This window comes from Numenius arquata, chromosome 4, assembly GCF_964106895.1.
Source record: "Numenius arquata chromosome 4, bNumArq3.hap1.1, whole genome shotgun sequence".
Lineage (NCBI taxonomy): Eukaryota > Metazoa > Chordata > Aves > Charadriiformes > Scolopacidae > Numenius > Numenius arquata.
Genome location: NC_133579.1, coordinates 62,540,905 through 62,568,878, shown reverse-complemented (window position 1 = coordinate 62,568,878; position 27,974 = coordinate 62,540,905). Strand labels below are relative to the sequence as shown.

The 27,974-nt window shown below is 40.9% G+C and overlaps 1 protein-coding gene across 1 annotated transcript; it reads left to right on the top strand.

The window, feature by feature from the left end:
• Nucleotides 1-1,038: 1,038 nt before the first annotated feature.
• Nucleotides 1,039-25,345, top strand: ELOVL2 (ELOVL fatty acid elongase 2). The gene is made up of 7 exons (XM_074146505.1): nt 1,039-1,096; nt 6,538-6,725; nt 19,887-19,964; nt 21,113-21,284; nt 23,205-23,329; nt 24,417-24,551; nt 25,217-25,345. The coding sequence occupies exons 1-7, from the start codon at nt 1,081-1,083 to the stop codon at nt 25,343-25,345; spliced, it is 843 nt and encodes a 280-aa protein (XP_074002606.1). The 5' UTR covers nt 1,039-1,080.
• The last annotated feature ends 2,629 nt before the right edge of the window (nt 25,346-27,974 follow it).

The window sequence follows — 27,974 nt, the reverse complement described above, 5'->3', positions numbered from 1 at the left end:
GCATTCAAAGATGCACACAGCCTTCATCAGCTCTCACCCTGTGGAGATTCTCAGCATCACTCTGTGTCTTTCTCCTCAGCTTGGCTGCATTAGCTCAGTGCTGAAATTAATTAATCAAGCACAGTAGGGCATTGTTGGAAGGAGCCGAGGAAGAACCTGGCTGACCTCAGGCTCGTGGCAAAGAGTTGTTCAGGCACCGGCATGCAGGAAGCCCCTGCCCAGAACTGGCGTCTGGGAATAAGTATTTTGGAGAGGTCACCACATCTGACTGAGGGAAGGACTGTGTTGATCATGGCTTAGCTCCCAACTCAGTCACAAACAGACACAAGCTTGCCAGCTTAGCAGCTTCATTGACTTAGACCTCAAAACACAATGTCTCTATAACGTAGCCCTCCTCTTCCTGCCTCCTCTTCCTCCCTCCCTACATGGCCTGAACTTCATTACTGGGGATCTGGGTTCTCCTGCGGACTTTTTTAGGAAGTCAGTGCCTGATTTAGAGAAATCTCAGTTGACTTACCCCAAAGGTTTCCTTCTTTAAGAGTAAAGCATTGAGATAACTCAGCTGATGCGCTGTCACTGGGCTGGTTGCAACCAGGGAGCTTTGTGAAGCCTACCAAAGGATTCACCAGCTCCTCTCTACAAAAAAAAAAAAAAAAAAAAAAAAGTCAGTTGAGGAAACATAACAAAAACAACTGCAAAAAACATCTTTAGCAGAGTGAAAATGACATCCATCAGAGATGGGTTTGCTGTGATACTTGTTCTTTTTAATTTGTAAAATCTTAATTTTCCTCCCTAAAGAGTTCTGGTTTGGGCAGTTTCCAGTAACAAGGCCTCTATTGTTATCTAAACCACAATCTGCCCTAAATAATTTTTAAGAGGTTTGTTTTTTTGCAGTAGACATGCTATTGGGTACACTGGAAATACTTGAGCATTACACACTCTTTGCCAGTTTGTTGAGGGTTTATTAATTGTATTGTCTACGTGAGCCATGAGATAAAAAGGATGTGTGACAAAGACATTGTATTTTTTTAGGAGCACCTGAAAGCTTTTGACCGGGAAGTAAATGCATTTGTGGACTACATGTTTGGACCTCGAGGTAAGCTGCTCCACCTATAGCCCGTTTAGGAAATAATACCTACCCCAATTACCATCCAAAAATATTCTAATAAATAGAAGCAGTCAAAATCTTCTATCTGAATAATTTCTCATTGAAAAACGTGGACAGGCAGAATCACAGTATTTGCAGGAACACACCATTATTGTAGGAAATCTGTCAATGCACTGCATTTATAGAAAGCTAATAGATTTTTGTTTTGACTGTTTAACATAATATTATCTGTAATACAAATTAAAACTAATCACAGATTATACTGAAGGTGAAAGAAGAAATGCAACCGATTTTTTTTTAAACCTTAAAAAAAAAAATCAATAGAATCGAGAGTCCTTTTTTTCTGAGAATATCAAAGGATTTCAGTTTTACATTCTAGTGTAGATTAAGAAAATGGAAAGCCTGGATTTTTCTGAAAGTGGAAGATATGTTTTGGGACTGATTGTTATTCATAATCCAGGTGGTTTTTTTGGTCCAGATACCTATCAGATAGCCTAATTCAGAAGGATGCTCAGAGCAAAAGCAAGAAAGGGCTTTTAGCACCCTGCAGGATCATGTCCAAAATTTCAGTAAACCAGTAGTCGGGGCAGGAGAACAGATGGATCTTTCTACTTCCTATTTTTGCTTTCTAAAACAGTTTGGACAAGAATAACTTGAATAACTGCAGATTGGAGATGCCTCATGCCTTGTTAGGACTGAAGAAAGTAACAATCAAAAAAAAAAAAAAAACCAACAAAAAACAAACCCAACCTGAAGTAGGAGTGCAGAAAGAAAGAGAAAGACTATGGCAAGGCGAGGACAGAGCATCAAAGTCAGGGCTAAGACAGCCAAGCAACTGGAGGAAAGGGGTAAGACAGGAGCTTAGACAGCAGACAGTCTTCAGAGAAGGTCCCTGTAAGGCCACCCTGCTGCTGGTGGGGCTGGGCTTAAACATCCAACTTCAGGAATAGCCTTGCAAACTTTTCCCAATGGATAAATCCAGAACTGTTGCCCACGTGGATGGACATAGGCTTACGTATTCTCATTTTGTTGCAATAATGCTCTCCAGGTCCCAGAAACCATTCTTGCTTAATTAGAAGGACGAAGGGAAAGAAAACTGTGGCATTCTTAAAATTAAGAAATTCTCATTTTTCTTACCTGGCTGCCAGGCTACAAAATCTTTTCCATCATCTCTGCAGTAAATGTGAAGCTTGAAAGAAAGATTTCTGGTGAAGAAACACTGAACAGCTAGGGAACTGCAGAAGCTATTAAAACAGAGTAAGTTTTATTATGGCTTCTACAATACTCATAAAAGTACTTTTTTTTTTACTTTTTTTTTTTCAAATGGAGATAGTGTTCTCCTTCATTCCTCTTTCCTTGTTGGTCCAGAACAAATTGTTTGAAGGAATGAATTGTAGTTAATCCAATGCAGAATACCTCACAGATCCCTTTGGGCTTTTAGAAAGCACTTCAGTTAAACAAGTATTATTTGTATTACTTGCCAAGTACATCATGATCCCTCTCCAGACATCAATGCTGAAGATAGCATTTGTTTGTCCGTGCCTCTTCACTATAATCTTTAGCGGGTGGTATAATGACACAGTATCATACATTTCGTGAATAACACAGTTCCCTCCAATGTGTTTATACACATAAATAATTCACAATGAACTGCAAACAGTTTAAAATTGGATAGAATGATGCCACAAATGAAAACTAATGAATTCTTAAGAGCTTCCCCAAATGTCTAAAACGAACAAACCATTCTCCTGCTTTCTCTCCTCCAATTTTCACCTACAGTGCACACTTCATTTAGCAGCAAGATGGCTTAAAAGGACAGATAACGGTGTTCCATTTTTTTAAAAATCAATCCCATATTTATTATTTGTATTTTACATAGTGACTCCTGAAACATTGGTATCACTATACAGGGTTCAGTCATCATTACCAGATGCGGCTGAGGGCATGAGAAGAGACAGAAAGCCACACACTAGTTCCCGGAGGCAATCTCTGCTGACACTGGTGGTACCAGGTTAACATAAGCTGCAGTGCTATGCTACTAGAATAAGGGGTGTACTATCAAAGACCTGAGTTTGATTTATATATAGGCACATTTTTTGCCTTTGTTCACTAGTGTCAGCTGGACTTTGTACACAAATTTATCTCAGTGTTTGCTTTTGAACTAGCAGACCAAGTCCTTTGGATCAGGGAACAGAAGCCATACACATGCCCATCAGTTGCATCTCTTAATAAGAAGTGGTCTTGCAATTTGGCGTCGGTCCGTATTATTCTGCATAAGAGATAATCCAGGCTCAAGGAAAAATGAGAAACAGTGAAATAGCTACTTTGTTCTGTAAGAGAGCATTTTTCCAGGGTCGCCTTCATCTGCAGAGTATTGTTTGGTGTTATGCAAAATCAAGGAATATTGAATTGCAGGAGCTAAATCTAGTCAATTGGTTGCTTGTTTCATCTGTGAAAGAAATAGAGGTGGTCAAGAATAGATATATTTTAATAAAGTTATGAAATAGTAATAAGCACTCTTCCTCTCCTCAACTGAGTGTGAACAGTAGCAAGGTATTGGTGCAAACCCATCTACCCTCTGCACCTGAAAAGGTCTGAATCTACTCAGGCACTAGCTGGCCAAAGCTATACAGAAACCTGAATCAAAATGTTTCTAAACCTCACTGATAAAAGCCTGATACGTTTAAAGAACCTGGGAGGCCTGCCACTCATTTCAAAGGAGCCAAGATTTCACCCCAAGGGTCTGGCACATTGTAGGCAGTGACCGTGAATGAGCTTATTCATGGAGCGACCAGAGCTTGTGGGTGCCTGCTCCTTCCCCTGCTGTAGTCCAGCACTTTCACACTGTGCCTTTATTCACTGCCTTGGTCTCAAATTCATATGCTTTGTGGGTTCAACATTGTAGAAGTAATTCTTTCTCCTATTGACAGCGTATCTTTATAGTACTTGAACACAGAGATCGAACCATCAGTCAACAGAAATACTTTTGATCTCTCCTTCTTCCAATAACTTCTTTTGAAATACACTTCCTTTCCTTTCCCTTCCTGCCACATAAAAACCTCCCTCTTCTTGTCATTCAGGGATAAGCGTAAGTGGAAACAAAATAGTCACGTTCCTTGGCTGCTGTTTATAAACCACTTTCTGCCAATAACTGTCTTACTCTTCAAGGTACCAAGGTCGGGGTGGAAAGTAATCAATAAGACTACATATTTGAATAATTTCTCTTGAAATGGAAGTAGTATAGATCTTAAAAATACTTGACGTGCTGACCTGAACAAGCACACAAGTTCTGCTTTTGTACGGATCAGCCCACATGCTTGTGGCCACTCACAGCAGAGTGAAAATTTTCTGAGGGCACACTAGGACAGCATTTAATGCTGTTTAGTTTAATTTGTATTCTCCTCTCTTCCAATTACTTTTCCTCTCTGAGCAAACATGCTGTTTCATTATCTGCTGATGCCAGTTGGCTTTTGGGCAAGTAACCTTTATGCACCAAGTGTTGCAATCCTTGGATGATGAGACCCTATCTCTAGATAGCAGCTGGCACGATTGCTTTGTACATCTTCATTTAGGTTATCAATTAAATCCTTATGTTCCGAAAACATACACTAGATGAACACATGCACAGCATTACCTGTCCTATGACTCCTGTGTCCTGTTTAGAGCCAGTATGTGAGGAGAACCTGTGTGGAGCCCACATGGGAGCAGAATCCCCTCAAAAACATCCATTCCAGAGCTTCACATGTGGCTCATGAACTTTAAGAGGGCTGTTGGAAGTGTTTTACTCTCACACTGAGTTGATCTTAAATAGATATTGAGATTTTAAACAAAAAACAGGTGTTCTGTCTTGGTAATGCACAGCAAAGCAGGGGCACCCTAAAGGAAGGATGGTGCTTTGTCATAGATGGTTGTGCTGGAGCAACTGCTTTAATCCTATGCCTCTCCTAGAGACTTTTGGAAGTCCAGAAGGGACAGACAAAACCAGGGGAGCTCTGGCTTTCCACAGTACCTTAGGTCTGATTGAAAGTCTTTCCCGAAAAAGAGCTAACATCCTATGTGGAGCCCAAATCCAACAGATGAGCGTTATAGCCACTGCGATGGAAGCAAGGTGGGAAGCGGAGGGAGACTGTCATAAGAAAGCTGATGCTCATAGCCCTGTTCATAAGCAGATTACTGTAACTCACTTAAAATCTCACTTTTTGTATACCTGTATGCATGTATTTCTGAGGAAAGAATAGTCGGAAAGGATACAGTACAGCAAAGTTGTAACTGGCAACAGTTTGTTAAGTGCTTGGGCACATTTGGTTTGTGCATTGTCCATTGCCCAGTCCTTTCCAAACTGAACACAAGTGGAAAAACAGTATTTTTTTCATGCACCGTGAATACCTTCTCTTCTTTTACAATTTTTAACATAATCTTGGTCTTTGTAAAAAATAAACTAAGTAATTTAAAACAGTTTCTACGAGCTGAAAGAACTACTGTGACCTGCACGATAGCTTCTCACTGACTTATTTATTCACTTACTCCATAAATTGTGACAGATTTAGAGTAACCTTTCTGAAAAACTAGCCATGATGCCCCCTGTTATTTTCATGGATAAACGTCTGAAGATTGTTGCTATGGAAAATTAACTCTAACTTTTGCTCCATCTTGGGGGGAAAAAAAAGAACACAACAACAAACAAAACCACTCCTTTCGCTCATAGGACAATGAAGCGATGCCTCCAGATTGGCATACAGGATTAGGCTTTGCTCATATACACTGAGCTATCTGATTACTGCCAATGGGATTACCTGTGTGAATAAGGCAAGCAGGATTTGACCTTAATATTTCATTTCAGGACGAGGCAAATGGGGCAGAAACTGTGAGAAAGCAAGCCCTTGCCTTGCCAAATATCTTTGATAACCATCAAAGTACACATTTGCCATTTGTTTTTCGTATTTAATGTTTCTTGAAAAATCCTCCCCTTGATTTTCTAGCAAATGTAATATACCTTCATATTTATATGGCAAATGCAGAATTAAAATATTATATGAACTGGCAACTTAACATGCATACTTTGTATTAAATACATTCTGCAAACTGTCCATTGAGCAGATTAAGACATGATTCAATTAAATATTAAGTTAAAACATTAAATTACATTTTTACAAACATATAGAAATATTTTCTTCTGTTTTTTCTTTCCTGTTAAAATAAGGAGGTTTAGGTCACCTCAAATTATTATGGAATTTCATGCAGTTTCCAGCACACATTCTCTGAATAAGTACACAGTTTTGGGGAGGTAAAAGCCAATAGCTCTCACAAACAAAGCCTGGCAGATTCCCTCTCATGCTTTTAGCAGACTTTTTTCATGATATGATCCGCCTTATTTTAGCAATACTTCACCATATCCTTCTTAATTGCCTGCTGCATGTGTTTCTTTCCAGATACCAGGGTTAGAGGATGGTTCCTTTTGGACTCTTACCTTCCCACATTTTTTCTCACTGGAGCATACCTACTCTGCATATGGCTGGGCAACAAGTTCATGAAGGACAGGCCTCCTTTCTCTCTCAGGGCTCACCTCATTGTATATAACCTTGGGATTACACTGCTCTCCTTGTACATGCTCATAGAGGTAAGTGTTCTTCCATGCAGCACAGCTGAGAAAGGTAAGCAATATACAGGTTTTAGCAGAAATATCTTGGCAACAGACAATTTTGCTAGAAAATTTAACATCAGCAGCAAAGTAAATTTAAGTTGAAGAAAAGTCCCTTAGCAATTGGACAGTGAGTTGTATAGTAACTTATCAGCTTATATCTCGGCATGTTTTAACTGTCCTTCCTGAGCTACCGTCCACTCCTGCAGACAGCTGGCCGCTACCAGGACAGTGTCTACAAGCATGAACTGGAAACTGCAGCAGTTCCTATGACTGTCTATAGAATGATTTTTCTATGTACAAATGTCAATGCTTAAATGTGAACAGATTTATAGATGAGAGTAAGTACTGACTTATTTATGGCATTGGCAATTCGATGGGTTTTTTTCTGCTCTGCTGGCTAAGAAGCTTTCCTCATATAGTCAGACAGTAAGAGACAGATTTTAAAAACCTGCCACTTCAGCCAAAAGCAAGTGCTGTGGGACTTGGAGGCTGAATATGGTCACACAGATTATTTCCCAAGTACTTATCAGGAAGGAACAGGCTCACAGAAATCAGGATCCATTCAGAACCAGAAAAGAGGTGTGAATGCATCTGACAATTTTGCAACAGCTGAGGACTCACAGTGCTCCTCAGCAAAGATACATGTGTTTTCACCTCCCCAGTGGGGAGCAGAAGCCAAAAGTTGCTATTTTGATATTGTTTGGGAGGTCCTCATTCCTACCCTTGTGATAATTGAATTATTTTTAATATTAAAGCATTAACAACCATCACTCGTGGCCCTAAAAAAGAAACACTAAAAGACGAAAACCACAAAACTTTTTCTGACTTGGCATAAAGAGCGACCCCTGGGCATGAGAAGCCCTGGCTGAAGGATGTGCTTGATTTCATGGTGTGACCTGCAGAGGCGTGAGCTGACTTTGCTGCCTTGCCTACGTAGCCTCGCAGCACTTCTTGCTCCCCGGGCTCCCTGCCACAACAGCAGTTTCCACGAGAAAAACAAGGACTGACTGTTCCGTCAGCTGGAGAAGAAACTTTGCAGAAGCCAAACAGGACCCCAAAGATTTCAAGTTTAAATTAATTTGAGCTAAACACTGGGTGACTGGCCTGGTCAAGAGGCTGAACAGCAGTTTAGGTTTTGTGCCTTTGTGCAAAGGAGTGATTGTGCTGGAGAGGGCTACAGAGCTTCGTCCCGGCCAAAGCTCCAGCTGGCTTCAGCGGTTGCTGTGGGCATCTGAGAGTGCAGGATCAGGCCCAGAGCAAAGGAGAAACCAGCACAAATGCTGGAAGGTTTGACGACTCCATACTGATTGTCCTCCAGAATTTATATTAGCACTTTGATGTTTAAATCCCTATTTTGCTTGAAGGTATACAGATAACTGTCTTCAGTAGCAGGACTCAGCAAAAAGAATTAACTGAATACAAAACAAAAATACTGCTCCCTTCCCCTGCAGGCTGATTTGGCTTGCCACAAGTAAATGAATGAACAAAGAGAATTTTAGCAGGTCTCACCTACATGAATGAAGCTAACTTGGGTTTTGCCCGATTCCCACCTCTGTAGGAATTGTGTTGAGCCAGCTCCCGTTCAGCCACCTCACTGCCCAGCCCTTCCTGAGGCTAACTTTGCTGCAGACGATTGCTGAGTTGCATTAGTCCTCTGGTTAGTCCCTTCAGACCTTGATTCTGTAGCTGGAGGCTGCCGATTTATGCCTCCCGGACTGCAGCTGGGCATGGCTGGCAGTGGCTCATAGCTCCACATTCTGCATTTTTTGGGAGCCTGGGGGGACATCACTGATCTGCACTCCCAGCTGTTTTACTGCACATTTCATTCTTGGCTCTGGACTGTCAGCCAGGCTGGGTTTACACTGGACAAAACACTCTTTCATAATAGCGGCTCTGGAATTTTTTATATTCTTCTTGCCTGGTTCCTATCACAGCTTCTCCTGTGAAGGAACAGAAGCCAAGACTTGCAGACCTGCCTGAGGTAACTTGCACATCCCTGCTGAAGGAAAACAAGCAAAAAGGAAACCAGCAGAAATCATCTATATATCAATCGCTATCAATACAGACTGGGGGATGAGGTATTAGAAAGCAGCCCTGAGGAAAGGGACTTGGGGGTGCTGATGGATGAAAAGCTGGACATGAGCAGGCAATGTGCACTTGCAGCCCAGAAGGCCAATCACATCCTGGGCTGCATCAAAAGAAGTGTTGCCAGCAGATCCAGAGAGGTCATTCTGCCACTTTGCTCTGGTGAGACCTCACCTGGAGTACTGTGTGCAGGTCTGGAGCCCTCAATATAAGAAGGACATGGACCTGATAGAGAGGGTCCAGAGGAGGGCCACTAAAATGATCAGGGGGTTGGAGCATCTCTGCTACGAGAACAGGCTGAGGGAGCTGGGGTTGTTCATCCTGGAGAAGAGGAGGCTCCGGGGAGACCCAATAGCAACCTTCCGGTACCTGAAGGGGACCTACAGGAAGGCTGGAGACAGTCTGTTTACAAAGGCCGGCAATGACAGAACAAGGGGTAATGGCTTTAAACTGGAAAAAAGCAGATTTAGGTTAGACATTAGGAAAAAGTTCTTTACCATGAGGGTGGTGGAGCACTGGAATAGGTTGCCAAGGGAGGTGGTTGAGGCCCCTTCCCTGGAGACATTCAAGGTAAGGCTCGACGAGGCCCTGGGCAACCTGGTCTAGTTGGGGGTGTCCCCACTGACTGTGGGGGGGGGTCAGACTAGATGACCTTTGAAGGTCCCTTCCGGCCCAGATGATTCTATGATTCTATGATCTTCAGTATGGAACACAGTTATGGTGACTCAACATTTCAAAATGCCTCATTTCTGAAGCTTCTCTCTGGCCCATTTCTCTGTCTTTTATGAACAGTAAGCTCTTTAAGGCAAGAGTTACCTCTATTTAAAGATTTCTGCACAGTGTTTTTTTTATGTAAACACAGCTGAACCCTCCAGTATGATCCAGGATTAATTCCTAGTTAGAGACATTATAGCAGTTGTCCTATTCCTCCACCTTCCCACTGCACCTGAACCCCTCTGGTCTCTGTAGCAGAGAAATCACAAAATCGTAAGCTCTATAATACAGATGAACCACCAAAAAACCAACAAACCAACAAAAAACAAAACAAAACCGACCCCCAAAATCAAACAAAACAACAACAAAAAAACAAAAAAAATCCCAAACCAGTTATTGGCATAGTTGTTTTTATCTCTTCTTGGTTCTGTTTGTAAGGTGCCACAGCTTTCCCTGTGATAGCTCCCGAATAGAGCGGGTGCTTCTTAGTCATTCCAAAGAAAAATATCTCATTTAAAAGAAGGGGTGTATCTCCAAATGCAGACTGTCCCACATGATGACTTTAATGAGAAATACGGAAAACCAGCTGAGGGGGGTCATCCGTGCTACAATTCTTCACCTCCTAACCTAGTTTAGCTGTCTCTTGACTACAGTTGATTTGCACAACCCTCAAGGCAAGAAGACAAAGGTTATAGCAAGGAGTTACAAAAAAAGGGCTAGTTTTAAATCTCCAAAGGCAGATTCCTCTTTTCACACAATCACAGAATCGTCATGGTTGGAAGGGACCTTTGAGATCAAGTCCAACGACAAAAAAAAAAACCAAAACCCCCCCCCCAAAAAAAACCAAAAAAAAATCCACACCAAAAAAACCGCAAACAGACACAAACCAACAATCTCGGGCACTAGAGCATGCCCTGAAGTGCCATGTCTACATGTTTCTTAAATACCTCCAGGGATGGCGACTCCACCACCTCCCTGGGCAGGCTCTTCCAGTGCCTGACCACTCTCTCAGTAAAGGAATTCTTCCTCATATCTAATCTAATCCTCCCCTGCTGCAACTTCAGACCATTTCCTCTGGTCCTGTCATTATTCACTTGGGAGAAGAGGCCAACACCCACCTCTCTACACCCTCCTTTCAGGTAGCTGTAGAGGGCAATGAGGTCTCCCCTCAGCCTCCTCTTCTCCAAACTAAACATGACCAGAAAAACTGCGTTTCATTGGGACAAAACGGGAACATTTCAGCCAGAGCTCCATGCACTGCACTGTGGGCATGAAGTATCTGCAAGCCAAATTTAGCGCCATGAGCTTTGAGGTCAACCAATCCCTAAAGTACTTGGAGGAACAGCTCCAGGACAACTCTAAGATGTGCCATCAGCATCAGGTCAGGTATCCTCACTATACCTGAAGGACAAATTCTAAAAAAACCCAAACAAAACCAAAAACAGCTCTGCCCAGCTGCCCTTATACTACTGAGATCTCAAAACTTTGTCAAGAAAGAGTTAGGTACCTTCGAAAGCTTCTCAGAAGGGCAGTTTATTAGACCTTAATTTAGACATTTGAGTCAGACAAAGGGATTTTCTTGAAGTCATCAAAGGCACTTACCTCTCCCCACTGAATATAATGGAAAAGTGGTGTACTTGGGTTTGAAGCATGGCTTTTTCAAGTGTCTGAAGCTTATATTAAAGTTCTATGCTTATATTAGGCAGGCTGCAGGAGCACTGCCAAGGGAGTCAGAATACAAATCCCTCCATCCCTTCCCCTACAAGAGAAGGCTGCATCATAGGTTTGTTATTAGATGGTGCTCTTCTGTACCATTAAGTGTTCATAGACCCATATCAATAGAGCTGATCCAGTAGAACAGTTTCCAGTAACATTGCCAAAAATCTGCATAAAGAAAAACAACCACCACTTTTTTTTTAAAAAAACAAAAATCAAAAATTTCAGCAATTTTCACTGAAGAAAAATATGTCTTTCCTCTACAAAAATCTCTGCCTAAGATCCTAAAAGTGCCAATTATGAGCAGAAAACCAGTTTACTGTGAAAAGCAATCAGGACTTTGCATATTTTATAATGATTTCATGGGCAAGTCAATTCACAGACCACACTCCAGGGACCCAGTCAGAAGCACCAGAGGCCAAGATAAGGTTTTGAATTTCACTGCAGGATAGAATTGTCACAACTCCAATGCTAAATTAAAACTGGAAACAAAGGAGACCAATACTGATCTCTGAATTGTGAAATTACTCAGGTGAGGATACTCTCTCTCATTAATAGGAAAAGACAATCTCTAGCATGGTCTTAGGTTGCTTTCCCCAGCAGTAAGTATCACCTCTGCCCTGTTTAAATTAAATCTCAGCTAGTCATCAAGCTCTCACCCAAGTCCTTTTGTTGATCAGGCACTGAGAAAACCAGGACACTGGCACCATCTGTGTCAGATTAAAAAGGAGATCTAGAGATATGTGTCATTAGCATAGGGGTGGCGTGATGTCTCAAGCTGCCTGTATCCCCAGGTAGCTTCACAGACTTACTACAAATCCATAGGATTTGTAAGCAAGCAATCACATTCATGTGGGGAAGCAGGACTTGCATGTGAGGAGCCCTCAATTCAGAGCAAAGAGGAAAGAACTGCACAAGCCTTGCAAGACCAGTGCATTAACCTTTTTAGTGAAACTAGAAGAAAAGTCTTTTACCCTACAAAGGATAAAAAAAAAAAAAAAGAGACAAAATTACTTTCACTTTACCGGTTTCTAGGACCTGAAAATTCACCAACAGTAAGTCAGATTTCTGAATTATAGTCATGACTTGCAGGTCCACAGGTGACAAGATGACATGAGGATTCCCAGGAGTATCAGAATTGCCTTCTCTGTATCGTCTGCCAGCAGGGAAAGATCAGAGGACAATGCTGACACAATCTGGGCCACTAGCCGCCGTTTTTAGCCCTACACATTGCAACTGGGACAACATCTCACAAATTGCTAGAAAGTATGATGCCTGGATTTAGGATAACTGTGGGCAAAATGAAAGGAACAAACCTAAAATAAGAGGAGCAATTCAACTCTGTTTTATTCCATCATTATAATAGCTGATGTGAGAAAAATTTGCTTCCTAACTGTGCAAATGTTAAAAAGATAGGGTTGAGTAGTGAAAGGTCTAAGTTTAATTTTAATAGTGCAGGTGATGAGGAAAGGTTAAAAAAAAAAAAAAAAAAAACATTGATCCTAGTTGATTTTACTATCCTGGGATTTTACTATAGAAATACAACTTCAACATAATAATAAAAAAAAGAGAAAATTAAGTTTGTAATCAATTATTTAATCCTTCGTTAATTGTCTAGAAGTTAGCAAATGTAAATTTAGCAGAGAAGCAAGGAAGGATTCTAGATCCATAAGAATCAGTGCTTGAGGTAAAGGCTTCTTTTGAAGTAATTCTTTAATTAGGACAGAAATTCTATTTTAACCTTAGGGGAGCTAGAGGAAAAGAACAAAATGAGAAACCAGAAGAAATCAGGTGTGCTTTTCTACCATTTAGAAGAAGGGAGAAGTGAGAAAGACAAACTGGACAGCAAAAGGTCGCTAAGACTGCAGTGTAAAGCAGTGAAATGTAAGGACAAAAGTAAACACTTTTTGAGAGGGTAAGAACTTTGTCTGGATAGAGTTATATTCCCAGATGTTCTTCGATCTTAATCAGATAATTTGTCTGGAGACCTGAGGAGCTGACTTTGCTGTTCTCACCTGCAGTTTTTCCAATGAGACACATTGTCCTCACTTCTCAGTTTTCATCCTCTGAGTTCTCCGTGTCTTTTCTACTGACCTTTCCAAGCTCTGCATTTAGATAAAATGTTTAGCCTGCTCATGAAAACGGCAGCGCTCTGGATCTCACCCACCCAATACAAACAGATTTCAGTAGAACATTGTTGCAAACCAAGAGCAAGATTTTATAGAATAAGGGTTTTCTTCACATGTGCAAATCTTCCAGTACAACCACTGGTACTATAAAATAATACACAGAAGCTATTCAAAATGGAACATGTAATCAAAGATTCATGGAAAATAAGCCTGGAAGGGATTTGGTTTAGCCTATTTCACTATCCCAGAAAATAGCAACACAGAAAAGAACCAGCATTCATAACTCCAAGTCATTTTGAAGTCATTAGTTCACTAATCCTTCTAGCAGCCTCCTATTTAAGGGGTATTAAATGGAACTGGCTAGGAGTTTCTCAGTAACACAGCTTTACATTTGAAAGAGTTTTTGTGACAGAAAAAGAATTCAGACATTTATTGAAACTATAAACTTTCTGATCTCAAAATAAGAAGAAAGCATGGACCACTTGCTTCCTCTGCTCTGGAATAACCAGTATCCTTCTACTTAGGATGCCCGGGTAGGATAAGAGACCCAGCATGGAGCCCAGCTCTACATATTGCAGGTCAGGACAGAAAACACCTGTCAGTATATCACAGAATTAACCAATATTTTTTTGGGCCACCACACATGTAATTATTGGACCTCTACCCAGACCCATGGAGAGATGGGAAGGCTTACTGAAGAGTAGCTCAACGCATGCTCTTTACATTCCTGTCCCCATGAAAAAAAAAAAAAATCTCAGCTGCATCATAAAGAGGGACAACAAAATATTTCAATTGTGAAAAATCTTGTGATGTGTTTCCTGTTCAGCATCTGTTTCTCAGAATCACGTAGGTTGGAAGGGACCTTTAAGATCATTGAGTCCAACCATTAACCTAACACTGCCAAAACCACCACTAAATCATGCCCCTAAGCACCATGTCTACATGTCTTTTAAATAACTCCAGGGATGGCAATTCAACCACTTCCCTGGGCAGCGGTTGAATACTAATTCCAATATTCGGGTTTGGCTTCACCTTCTGAACTTTTTCACAGGTACCAAGGTGTTTCAGAAGCCTATTTAGGATGGCTCTGATAGGAAAAAAAAAAAAATCAAGGCAGATCAATCTGGAGATAAAAGTCATGAACCAGGAATCAAAGGGGATCAGTCTGGACAGCAAAGCAGTACATGCAAAGCTTTGCTGAAGTGTTGATTTTGGAATTATCTCTAGGAGCTAAAACTCGATGAAAATAAATAGTGAAGAAATGTATACATATTAGTACAAATAAATGAACTAAAAATTAGAAGGGTGGGTGTGGTGAGAAAGATCTGTGCATTTTCCTGAGACCGCAAACCAACCCTCTCTCCAGGTAAACTGAAAATATTCTGAATGCCTTACAAGGCTTGCTCACCTTCCAGATGGTGGTGCCTCACCCTCTGTCTTTCTCCTGCTGTGGGACAAGGGGCAACACCTTGTTGCTTCTGGATATTTTCTCTCTGAGAAAGCGCAACATGCAACAGAGCTTTTTTGACAAGTCAAAGAGCACAGAAACCACAGTCACTAGAAATAGCAATATCCATTCAGAAAATGACATTGCTTTCCTTTCTAGCCTACCTGTAGAGGACAGATGCAGGAACAAGCTACAGCTGTGAGATTTTTGAGGCTGAAAGCCTCAAATGAGCACAGCTCAGGCACCCAGATTAGGGCTCTTGGTGCTTAGTTTGCTACTCAGCAAGGTGGGAGGCATTGGCATAATTTTCTGGCACCTGCTGGTCCTCCTCTGCTGAGATTTCTTACAGAATAACCAGCTCTCATTCCTGAAGAATGTGATTTAAAAAATCCATTTAAAAAAGAAACAAAGGTAAGAGTTAGATAGCAGCAGTGAAGCAAGTGTTGTGAATCCTTGTGCTGTTTATACTTGAGCAGATGAGTAAAGGTTATTTGTTGGTGAAACAACTGGAATCTGTTAAGAACATCAGAGCAACAGCAAAATATCAAAACTTGACTAATAACAGGATGTTGCTACTTAGTTTTTCACAAGGCAGCATTTTCCTCTTTACGTGATCTGTTTTTCTAAATAGCTTCAAACAATGCATGTGTTAATATTATTTTCAGGGTAGGCTGCCAAGAATGCAAAGCATTCAAAGAATTGTTTGCTAGAGAGAGAGAGAATTTGTATTTTGAAAGAGAGAGGGGATTTCTCATCTCTTTAATATATCCTGCACTTGCACAATCTCTGCATGACTCACAATACCATCAGCTCCACAGTGGTGAGAGCGCTCAGCATGTGAAAGGGAACATAACTGAAACTGTATAGTAATGTATGAGTTTGGTATCAGAGAAAAAGAGACCTAGTCACTGAACATCTTGTTTCAGGGTACCAGCTTCCTTTTCAGAAATAGAATCATAGAATCATCTAAGTTGGAAGGGGCCTTTGAGATCAAGTCCAACCATCAACATAACACTGACAAAAAACCACCAAAACCATCACCAAACCACATCGCTAAGCACCACCCCTACCTGTCTTTTAAATACCTCCAGGGATTGCGATTCCACTGCTTCCCTGGGCAGCCTGTCCCAATGCTTAATAATCCTTTCAGTATAAAAATTTCTCCGAATATCTAAACCACCCCTTGCACAACTTGAGACGTTTCCTCTTGTCCTATTGCCTGTTACTTGGGAGAAGAGACTGACACCCACCTCGCTACACCCTCCTTTCAGGTAGTTGTAGAGGGTGATCAGGTTTCCCCCTCAGCCTCCTTTTCTCCAGGCTAAACAACCCCAGTTCCCTCAGCTGCTCCTTAAGACTTCTGCTCTAGACCCCTCACCAGCTTCATTGCCCTTCTTTGGACACACCCCAGCATCTCAATGTCTTTCTTGCAGTGAGGGGCCCAAAACTGAAGACAGTATTCGAGGTGGGGCCTCACCAGTGCCAAGTACAGGGGGACGATCACTTCCCTAGTCCTGCTGGCCATGCTATTTCTGACATAAGCCAGGATGCTGTTGGCCTTCTTGGTCACCTGGGCACACTGTTGGCTCATTTGGTACCACTGGGTAAGCTGCTTACCTTCTACATCATTGATAGCCAACACGAAAGTCACGGCCTAGGATCACCAGGATCTCAAAAAAGTACTCTCTGCCCTCCAAGCTTCTTCACTAATTTTTTGTTTAGGAAGTTAGCCAGAAATCTTAAAAATTAGACAAAACTCAAAGCGGATTCTTCTCTTTTCCCTAAAGGAGACCCAGTGGTATGTAAGAGACCTACAACAAACTACAAAAATGTTGAGCTACAGAAAAGCTAACATGAAAGAGCAAGGCTAAGATAGTCAAAACAGATCTTCTAAGCCGCTTCAAACAGAGACAAATCAGAGGGAACTCTTCTGCATGACTGGGGAATAGGCACAGTATGATCTGCAAAATCTGGCATTAAACAGAATCATGGAAGAACAAACAAAAGAAATTAAAGAAAACCCTGCAGTCAGAGGTGGTATTCTTACCCTGAAGCTTGCTCTCTATTTGCATGCTGACCAATTGTGATGAGCTGCAGATTTCTCAAATGCTAAGTTAAAAAATTGTGATATTTAAAAGAAATAAATATTTATTTCTGAGCCTTTAAGGGTTTTCTCATCTCATTTTCCAACGTGAGACCTATGAATAGAATACTTGAAAAAAAGTCTTGAGATAAGACTGAGCAACTAGTTCAGCACCAGCAGGCAAGTTTCCTGACTTTTAACACACAAGAAAACACCACACAAAATAGATTTAAAAAAAAAAAAAATCAGTCTGTTATCATATACAAATCAGAACATTTGTAAATCTTTTGATTGGTATGTTTTAAAATAGCAATTTTTTCTAGCAAATTTCTGTGAACCAACATTTCACCTATTGTAGCAGAAAATTTTATGAGGTTAGGTATCTTCAGCAAAGCAAAAAAAATGGATTAGTTGTTAAAGGAAGAGAAAAGACGTTGAAAGAGTAAAGCGCTTGCACAATTGGAACCTGAAAAAAGCAGATTCCCAAAGATACATTAAAAGAGGAATGCACAGATTTGACCAATTTAAGCATAGGAAAAGTACGAATTTGCAGATATAGAATGCAATAGAATCAATCAGGTTAAATTGCTTTAGTTAATATTAGAAGAAAATGTTAAGAATTGCATACCTCTCATAAGGTTAAATTAAGAGGTTTAGATTAAAAAAAAAAAAATGTTATAGGCACATCAGATCATATCCAGGGTGGCATCCAGAATGTTGCCTCCAGATGGGCTCCTGATACTCCAGTGCTGTTTGGCCGTATTGCTCCCAGCCAAGAACAAGATGCCAATTCCATTTTCTTCAGCATTTCTCAAGGAACAAGACCGAGCTGAGAGCAAATCTTCAACAACAGCCTGTCAATGATGCTGTAACCTCGCTTTTCCAAAAGTCTCAGTTTGGGGATCACTCAGTCACCTCTCATTTGCAGAAAAAAATCCAAAGCAAGAGAGTGCACAAAGAAGGCACTGAGAGGAGATACCCAGAAAAGCAACCATGCAGTAATGTCTCCCCATCCCTCACAAAGCTGCTACCCATTGCCAGCTACAGCGTAGGCACAGATCTGGGGACCAAGGACATGCCACAGGGTGGACAGCTGGCGAGCTGCATGCCCTCTGCCTCCTATTCAGAGAACAGGAGTGACCCCTGTTCCACTCAGATGCTTTTGGAAAGGTAGCAGGGAAACAGATAATAGGGAAATGAAGTGGCTTTTCTCAACAAGTTTTAACTCCCTTCTCCTCCAGCACCTCTGCAGGTTACATTCGTTGGAGAAGCGTGACCCATGCCTCCCCTTCCCACCCACCTGCCACAGTGGGGAAAGGAGAGGAGCCCAGACATCCCAGCCCTGTGCACTTGCAGGCACAGCACCCAAGCAGAGGCCAATTTGGCAAGACAAGTTGTAATCTCAGCTGCACCGAGCATTTGCATGGGGATCTCTAGCTGGATATTTGTTGTTTCTCCTGTTTTTAGACTCCAGTCCCATCCTGCTTGGTTTGGTGACCTCTGGCACACGCTGTAGGCGAATCCACTGAAACACAGGCTGTTCCAAAAAGGAGTGGGTTTGTTTTGGCTTTATATAGCAGTTACCCACAGAACGCTCATTTATTGTCTTTTAGTCTCTCTCAGCAATCTCTATGGGTTATTTTAGCCACATACACCAACTATGTTGGAATTACAGAAACAATCGCTGAATTGTAATTCAGAGGAAAAATAATAGAAGACCCTGGCTCTCCAGGGTTTGTTGCTTTTTAATGTAAATTTATAATAAATATTCTGGGCTATTTTCTAATTCTCCAAATAATATTATCAATAATTTTTTTAAATGCATTTACTCTGGGAATTAATTCAGTTTGATCACTGAGAATATCTCTGCTTCACTTTTGTATAGACTGTCACACATTCAACACAGGAAACTACTTTTCAGTCTGAAGTGGAGGGAAAAGTCTGTACACGCGCTGATACACACCTTCCCCAATGTAGTGCCAGAGTTGAAGGCAGTCCACTTCTCATAGCATCTTGCAATTCTGCTTACAGCATAACAATTCAATGTACTTCTCCCACCACTGCTCACTGCATCCTCTGTAGAGAGGGAGACAGACCCCAGAACATGAATCGCTCGGTTTGGCCCCCAAAATCACTTTTCACACATTCAAGAATAAGCCAAACCTTTTTTTATTTTTATTTTTTAAAAAATCAATGGACTCTAGGTAGCATTTATAGACAACAAATTATACTCCCTATTCCAAAACAGCTGCTGAATGCTTTAGGTGGTCATTACTATAAAAATATTCCGTATCAAAAACCACCACATGGGTTTCTAGACACATCCTGCTCCACCACAGCATTGTAGCCTGACACTTCATTGCTTTGTCTGCTTCCCAGCATGAAATGTACTGAATCTATGAAATTGCTTGTGTGTCTATTCATGTCTCCACTCAGCACTTTGCCCACTCTTCTCTACTTCCTCCTGCATTTAACAGTGTAAAATAAAGAAATATATGGCATAAGGAAATATTTCTTCCATTGCACTACTTTGGACTTGCCTTTTGTTTGCTTGCTTGGCATTGGGGATTTTTCTCCAGGACGGTTTTGCACAAGTAGGTACGTTAAGCTCTGTTCCTATCGCTTCAGGACAGAGATACAATATTCAAGCACAAGCTTTGGAGAGAGGATCACTGCACTATAAGTAAGAAGAGATTTTAATGGATGCCTTGAAGGCTCTAAAGCCAGAGAAATGTAAAAGGCATACCATTTCAGTGTGTCTCTCCAACACAATCTGATGCCTTTCCCATTTCAAAGCAGAAGATATTAGTGAACTGTCTGGTTTAAGAGCATCAGCTCATGGAAGGAGTGGGGACCTACTATACTTCTGTGCTGCTTTTTTCAATAAACACAGAACAGCTGCAGGGGTAAAAGCAAACAGCTATGTCTGTTCATGAACATCATTGCCGTGTTTTCTGTTCCAGCTCATCCTGGCCACATGGGAAGGAGGATACAACTTGCAGTGCCAGAACCTCCACAGCGCAGGGGAGGCCGACATCCGGGTGAGAGACAGCAGCAGCTCAGCCCCCAGCATCCGTGGCAGCCCTTCCCTCTGCATCCTCATAACTGCCTTCACAGCAATTATAAGGACATTATCAGTAACATCTTTAACATGAGGGTTTTTAATCAGGTTGCCTAACAGCTGGTAGCAAACAAGAAATGTTATCTTTCTGACTCAATACAGATGCACCTGTATTCAATACTGTAGAAAGCATGACAGGGAGTATTTTGAAAAGCCATATATCAAGATCTGTGATCAAAACAGTGTTGCCTGACTATTCAAATAGAGAATATAGAAAATTTTAAAGCTTGGAACAATAATCAATTATCTAAAGTGTAACACTTGTTGGGCTGTAGCTGGAAACTGATTTAAGTCCAACTCTAAGCTCTGGAAAACTGCAGAAATGTTTTTCTGGCTTAACTAATCTCTGGTTTCAACCCTTATTTCTGCATCACAGCAATTCCACGTATTAACCCTCTGTCATTCCCCACATCAGGCTTACATTCCAGATAGTGTTAGGGCTCAAGGACAGAAAGATTGGTTAACCTATATAAAATTTTCCCCAACCCTCAGAATTTGCATGTGTTATGGCAAGAAAAAGGTCAGTTAAATGCCTTTTCCCATCAACAAGGTGTTTTCCCTCTTTCCATTTTAACTAACTGCCTGGCACATATCCTGAGATTTGATAAAGTGTCTCAACTCTAGAAGAGGGTATGTTCCACTATGTTGAATGTCAGGTCTGCATTATTTAAAAAGAAGAAGCTGCCAGCAAAATCTGTTCAGCACCAAGAAAGTGTAAGTGGTAGAACCCTTAAAAAAAAAAAAACAAACCACAAAAAAACCCCACACAACTGTATCTTTGATAAAAAAATAGAACAATTAGAAAAACCTTCTTCAAAGTCTGTATTTCTTAAATTATATATAGATAATGATATAGTTATACATTCACAGAAAAAATTATGCATTTTTTTCTGAACTGCCTCATTGAAAAGGGGAATAAAATTTAAGCAAGAGCTTGTGCTCCTCTTCCAATAGGATATCATTGCCTTTTGGGAAGTTGCATGCCTAGAGACTGATGAAGTACAGCAATGTTTAAGCCCTTTTATGGACAGATAGTGATCTCCTGCTGCTTTGTTCTTGCTTGTACAGGTAGCCAAGGTGCTGTGGTGGTATTATTTTTCCAAAGTAATTGAATTCATGGATACTATCTTCTTTGTACTGAGAAAGAAAAGCAGCCAGATCACCTTCCTTCATGTGTATCACCATGCCACTATGTTTAACATTTGGTGGTGTGTCCTGAACTGGATACCTTGTGGGCAAAGTAAGTCTCTGTTTGCTTTATCACCTGAGGTATAAGTCACCTGTTGCGGGAGGGGAACCGCACCAGCAGGCAAAGGAAGCCTGTCACTGCACTATATGGCAACACCTTTAAGGTTCATAGCCTGTGTTTCAGAACTGCCAAACACCTGCAGATTGCAGTAAAATTAAATGCACGGTTAAAAGCTTAAGGCAAAAAAAATTATCTGAGTGTTCGGCCCTAGATTTTCCACTTAGATGCCACCACCTCTCATATTTACTCTCTTCAAACCACTTTTAGACAGGATAACACTACTGAGTAGTACACAAGAATGCAATTTCTGTCTAGTAATATAGCATACCAAAAAAACCCAAAAATACAATTTTCTTTAACATCAGGGATTGTTTTAGTAGCTACCAGTTCATATCATTATGCAGTAGAGACTTTTAAAAGTTAATTTATAAAGGCTTTAGAGAATTTTGTGTTTAGGATAGAATTGAGGGCACTCAGAAGGCAGCAGGCTAAACTAAATCAGCATTGCCTCCATGCAAGCGTGCAGCAAAACTTAAAACTACTACTTGAACTGTGAAAAGAACTGCCAGAAGTATTCTATAAGGTCTTACATTTCATATTGATACAGCAGCATCATTTGGCTCGTTATACTTTGGGTCCAATAGATTTCACAACACTAACCTCTAAATAATTGGATCTTAAGATACTGCAATTGTTGTCACCTCCCCTGTTAAAGTGGGGAAGATGCTCCACAAGCGGCTCACTTAGTATGATACCAAGTCCAAACAGCAGAGAATGACTTCAGGTGTCTCACAACGTGCACACTTTTCCAGGGCTTCATACAACCAGAGCCTTCCTGTAGCTTTGTTATCAGACCTGAAAAGAAAATCAGTTTTCTTACTTTGAGCTATTATAGGGAGTCACCTCAGTCCTCTGTAATATTTTATAAAACAAGTTGTTGCAGATGTTTTCAGAACAAAAAGCAGAATTCACATTTGTTGGCACTTATTTTGAACAGCACAAAAATCAAAGTAAATCACTGTTATAGCAGAGATCAAAGTTTTCACAGCAATTACGAGCTATTTCCACAGAGGAATAAACAACTTAGCAGGGGTTTGTGCTTTCTGTTGTGCCTGAACATATTCCCCAGACTTTGTACTAGCTTTGCACTATTATAATTAACGGAGTGGAAAATTCAGTAGCTAAGTAATTAATTAGTAATTAATTAATCAGTGGAAAAATCAAAACAATTGGTGAAATCATCTTGTAGTCGTCATCTGCCATCAAACACATGAACATACAGCAGGTGGAGTACTGCTGCTACTTCTCAATAGTCTGTAAGGTACAGAGGGTAATTAATTTTCTCTAGAATTAGTAGTTACTAACTACAGCTGATTAGAGTGGCAAGGTATTATCTGGGGTGAAATTCTGAAAATCTGCATGTAGCAGAAGAGCCACTGAAGAAAACAAGAGCAGTGCCCAAACACAGCCATATGAGGCCAGTTTAATTCAGAGTAAAGCCCTTACTACAGCATCAGGAAGCAGGAGAGTGGGTGCCTCCCAGTGCACTAAGTTGCAGCACTAGCAGGACTCACCCACAGCGATGCCTAAAGCTTACAGCAATAATGGAGAGGCTCATCCCCCCCATTTGGGAGAGAAACAACAGCAATAACCAGAATACAAAAGGAAAGTGGAGAAAATGAAAAAGATGGGATGAAAATACAATATTCAGCATGAGAAAGACCCTGCAGGGAGTACCATTCAGTTTGTCAGTTGTCCCTAGGACAGCACCTCTTCACATCAGGAACGTATTTAGCAAAGGATAAGCAGAGGGAAGACTTACCATATGCAGCAGGCATTGCTAACAATAATATCTTCTTTCACTTTTTAGCATTTGGTATATTAAATGTTTCCCTTGTTGGATTTTCACAGGTTTCTTTGGACCCACTTTGAATAGCTTTATCCACGTACTCATGTATTCTTATTACGGACTGTCAGTCATCCCTTCTATGCGCAAGTATCTGTGGTGGAAAAAATACCTCACTCAGGCACAATTGGTATGTATCTATTTTAATCTCACTTTTAATGACCAGAAATCCTTCAAAAAGCCAGAATTGAATGATAGATAAAAAGTGCCAATTGCAGAATTAAGCCAGTTGGAATTCAAATCAAAATACTATCATAGTTTAGGTTGGAAAGGACCTTAAAGAGCATCGAGTTCCAACCCCCCTGCCATGGGCAGGGACACCTCCCACTAGACCAGGTTGCTCAACCCCATCCAGCCTGGTCTTGAACACCTCCAGGGAAGGGGCATCCACAACTTCCCTGAGCAACCTGTTCCAGTGCCTCACCACCCTCACAGTGAAGAAGTTCTTCCTAATATCTAATCTAAATCTACCCCCTCTTTCAGTTTAAAACCGGGACCCCTCATACTATCACTAGATTCCCTGATAGAGTCCCTCCCCATCTCTCCTGTAGGCCCCCTTCAGGCACTGGAAGGCTGCTATCAGGTCTCCCCAGAGCATTCTCTTCTCCAGGCTGAACAACCCCAACTCTCTCAGCCTGTCCTCATAGGAGAGGTGCTCCACCATAGGAGCATCATGCAGACTAAGTCACTAGTACAGCTTGCACAACTTAATAAAGGAAATGATGCTCTGAAATATTTCCTACAATACAGTAGAAACTCTACAGTCCATAAAATTCCATTATTTTTTATGTCTTGCATAGAAAATGGACATTGCTTAATCATGGCAAATAGATGGGAACTTCCATTTTCAGTTCAGACTGATAAGGCTATTACCTGGAGTCTTCAGAGTTTTCTCAAGTTTCTGCCCAGTATCTGGCACAACACAGTCTGGGAGACTGAACAACCCCTATTAAAATAAAAGGGCTTTCATTTTGCCAACTAGGCCTCATAATTTTAGAAGCCTGACCCCTTTGTTGTTTGTTGTTGGTTGTTTTTTTTAATTTCATAAGAGTATCATTTTAACTTAATGCTCACAATACATTCACAGATTCAGAAAGGGACAGTTTGCAAGAGGGCTCGAACTTTCAAAGAGCAGGAGTAGGTGACTTTGTGATATCTATTTTAGCTAGCACCAACCCTTTCTCAGCAAATACTCATGCATGATCTTTCCTCCACAGGTCCAGTTTGTGCTCACTATTGTGCACACACTCAGTGCAGCTGTGAAGCCATGTGGATTCCCATTTGGCTGCCTCATGTTCCAGTCCTCCTATATGGCCACACTGGTCATTCTCTTCATAAACTTCTACATTAAGGTAAGCAGTCTTCCAAGAGCTTTCTGATAGGGCTGGGGGGGAAGAAAAAGAAAGAAAAAAAAAAACCAACTTTTTTCACACCAATCTTGATGAACTCATATGTAGGATTAGCATCAGTACCTAAAATGTTTGTATTAAAATATGTATGTCAGTTAAGAACGACAGATGTAGTAACATCTGCAAGAAATAGACATTTAGTAATGATGACCTCCCCCATTGCAGCTCAGCTCCTCCATACTGCAATAACATAGTCTTGTAGCAGGGCTCAATTCTGTACTCGTATACCAAGTACTGCATTCAGGACTTGGGAGGTCTGAATTTGCTCTGTTGGGCAACTTTTTGAGTCTTCCTCCCTCCTTGGAAAAAAAAACAAACAAGCAGCCCTGTCTTTTTAGCAGAGACTGTTCCAGCCTGCCTGCATACATAGAGCTTCTAGTGAAAAGGGCTTAAAATCTCTTTTGACTTCAAGAAGTATTACAGTAATACTAGTAAGGTAATATCACACACAGCAGTGAAAAAAATACAGTTCCCTTAACACAGTCTGAAGGAAATCTATACATCTGCATCAACAAATACCAGACAGCTCCATTTTACAGTTAACTGTAAGTAGTGTTTGGAGGCCACTAAATAAATCCAAGTATTTACTTTGGATTTTGCTTTTATAGACATACCAGAAAGCACCTTCAAGAACAGCTATAAAGGAAACCCCTGTCACAACAGAAGTCAAGAATGGTTTCCATAAGGACTACTTTTCTGCTGCCAATGGATTCCTGAACAATAAGAAAGCACAATAAGTATAGCATTTCCTATATTTTTTTCTTAAAAAAAAAAAAAAGAAAACAAAGACTGAATTACAAGCTTTAGCTTAAAACCTATTTGAATACATTTATCAGTTCTTTGTACCAGATGCTTATTAATGTACTGCTATTTAGGTTTTAACAAAACAAGCAGAATTACTTGTCCTGTCAAAAATCACCATCAGAACGAGAAGGCCAAGATCTTTCTCATATGAAAACAAACTCTCTCATCTCTAATGCTGACACAAAAACGCCTTATAAAACACTTGATGGGAGAAATCCATCAATGCCTTCAAAATGTTAGGACTCTGTTCAGACTAACACACTGAGCATTTTCTCACCTCTCTACACATGAGAGGTCTCAAGGCAAAGCTTCGCAGTGCACCCGACGCAAACAGCTAAATTGTGGTCAAGGTCAGGAAAAAAAAAAGAAAAAAAAGAACTGTACTGTTTCTATCACCATACCTCTCTTTGCTGCTTCCTAGCCGTTCTCCAAAGCACATTCCCTTCCGTGGACACCAGTGAGGTGCAGTTATCCCTTTGGGAGCCCTGGGAAAGGATATACCAGAGAGCAGAGCCCAGATGCACTATCCCAGAGTTTGCAGACAGACTCATACCTGACTCAAACACCACAAAGGCTGGCAGGAGCTTGCTGTTTCAGGGGGCTGGACTGGTAGCAGCTGGGGCTGCCCCATATGATATTTAGAGTATATGATATTACACAATGATACGGGGTTTTGAGCTCTAGTCAGAGTAAAACAAGTCACTTTGGATGTGCTAAATTAATAGTTCTCACTAAACGGATTTTGAAAGAAATAAGAGCTCAGCAACTTAAAGATAAATCCTTTGAGTGTAAACATACACAAAGTTAATCCTATACAAACACTGCTAATTTGAAGCAAACTGATACTCCATACATTAATAGACTGGAAGACAGAAAATCTTAAAAGTTAATTCAGCAATGAGCAAAGCACATTATATAGGAATTTCTGTGCTAGGTGGGCTTTATTCAGACTGGTCTCTGACTGGAAAAACAGATGGGAATGGGGCACAATCCTCTGCAGGGAAAGCAAAGAGATTAAAAAAATAGATCCCAAAACCCAGAGCCACAAAGCCTGGACTCTACGCATATACTATTTCTCACTGGCCCTCCCAGAAACTTTGCTTTGTAGATCTTTCTGGTTGATGCTGTAAAGCTCAGAAGTTGTAAGAAATTAGTAGGTTTGACTGAAGGAGTTATACATGGCCCTGAGTACAGGGAGAGCTTCAGAGCTCTGCAGATGTCAGCTTGATGCTGGAAACCAGGGTAAAGGCAGAGGGAATCAGAGGGGCTGAAAAGAGAGCACACAAGGCAACTGGCCTCCATTCATTTAAGGCAGGCAAAAACACAGTTGTGTAGCCCATCGTGGATTTTAGGCTGAGCGGAGTCCCTAACCTTTTGACAGCAAAGAATGCATTTGACTATCAAGGTGGACAATGTCAGCGTGATAAAGTTTACTATGGCAACCAAACCCACAGATATTGTCTTTTGCTTTGTTGAAACTGCATTCAAAAGAAAAAAATAAATGCCTTACTTGAAACTCAAAGGGCTGGGGGGGGTGGGGAGGGGCAGGGAAGAAAAAAATCCCAAGATGGTCTCACCTTGCAGATCCAGACCAGCCAGGAAGGCTGGAATCAGGTATGCTTTAAATTCTTCAGATCTGTCTTAACATCTTCAAAATGCTGCAACTTTGAAGAAAAGGAAGCGTTGACTTTTTAAACTGATTTTCCTGTAATACATAACACTGTAAATAAAGAAATTTTACTATCAGGGTATCTACACTCCCTTTTATTTAAGGCTTCAAGTTGCTGGGAACTGGTTATTTGAGACTACTTTTGTTCTGAAGTTTTTTCAAAAAGCTGTTAGGACATTTACCTTAGGCTGAGCAAAAAACCTCCATGACTTTACACACCAAATCCACGTACACAGATGTAAAGCTTTCTTGTGTTTTTGTACAACTGTTGGCTGTGATCTGCTCTCCTCGTTGACTGGGCGGGTGACATTCCTGCCTATCATGCTCACTCACATACTAATTAGGTTGATAGGAAACTGTTCTCTGCAGCATGCAGACACAAGATGTTTACACTTCCTACTTGAGATAGCTTCCTTTCGTAGACTGAATGTCCCTCTCCCTCCCAGACAGTCCTGCTTCTTAACAGTGGCTCTGGAGGCAACACAGACTCCCAGCTCTCCTCCTCTGGGTTTTAGTTCAGATACATGAAGTAGATTTTAATATCTCTTATTGAGTTTGCTTTTTCCATTGGAGAGAAAACGCACTTTCAGCCCAAACTTCAATCCAAACAAGACTTGTTAAAATTATCCTGGCTCTGCTGCCTTCCCTGTTCCCAGGCTCCCTGCCTTGCAGACAGGCAGGTGAGTTCCCATTGATTCATCAATTATAAATGGGTCAAAAGAGCAGCCTTGACTTTGACAGAGAAAAATTTCTAAGTATTATATTCTAAGCATCCCACTCATTAGGTCAAGTGAGTTTGACTCCCAATTCTTTTTATTCATGTTTAGCTTAATGCACTCTGTGGCACACCAAAAAAAAAAAAAATCTCTATATTTTGCTGTGTATGACAGTGT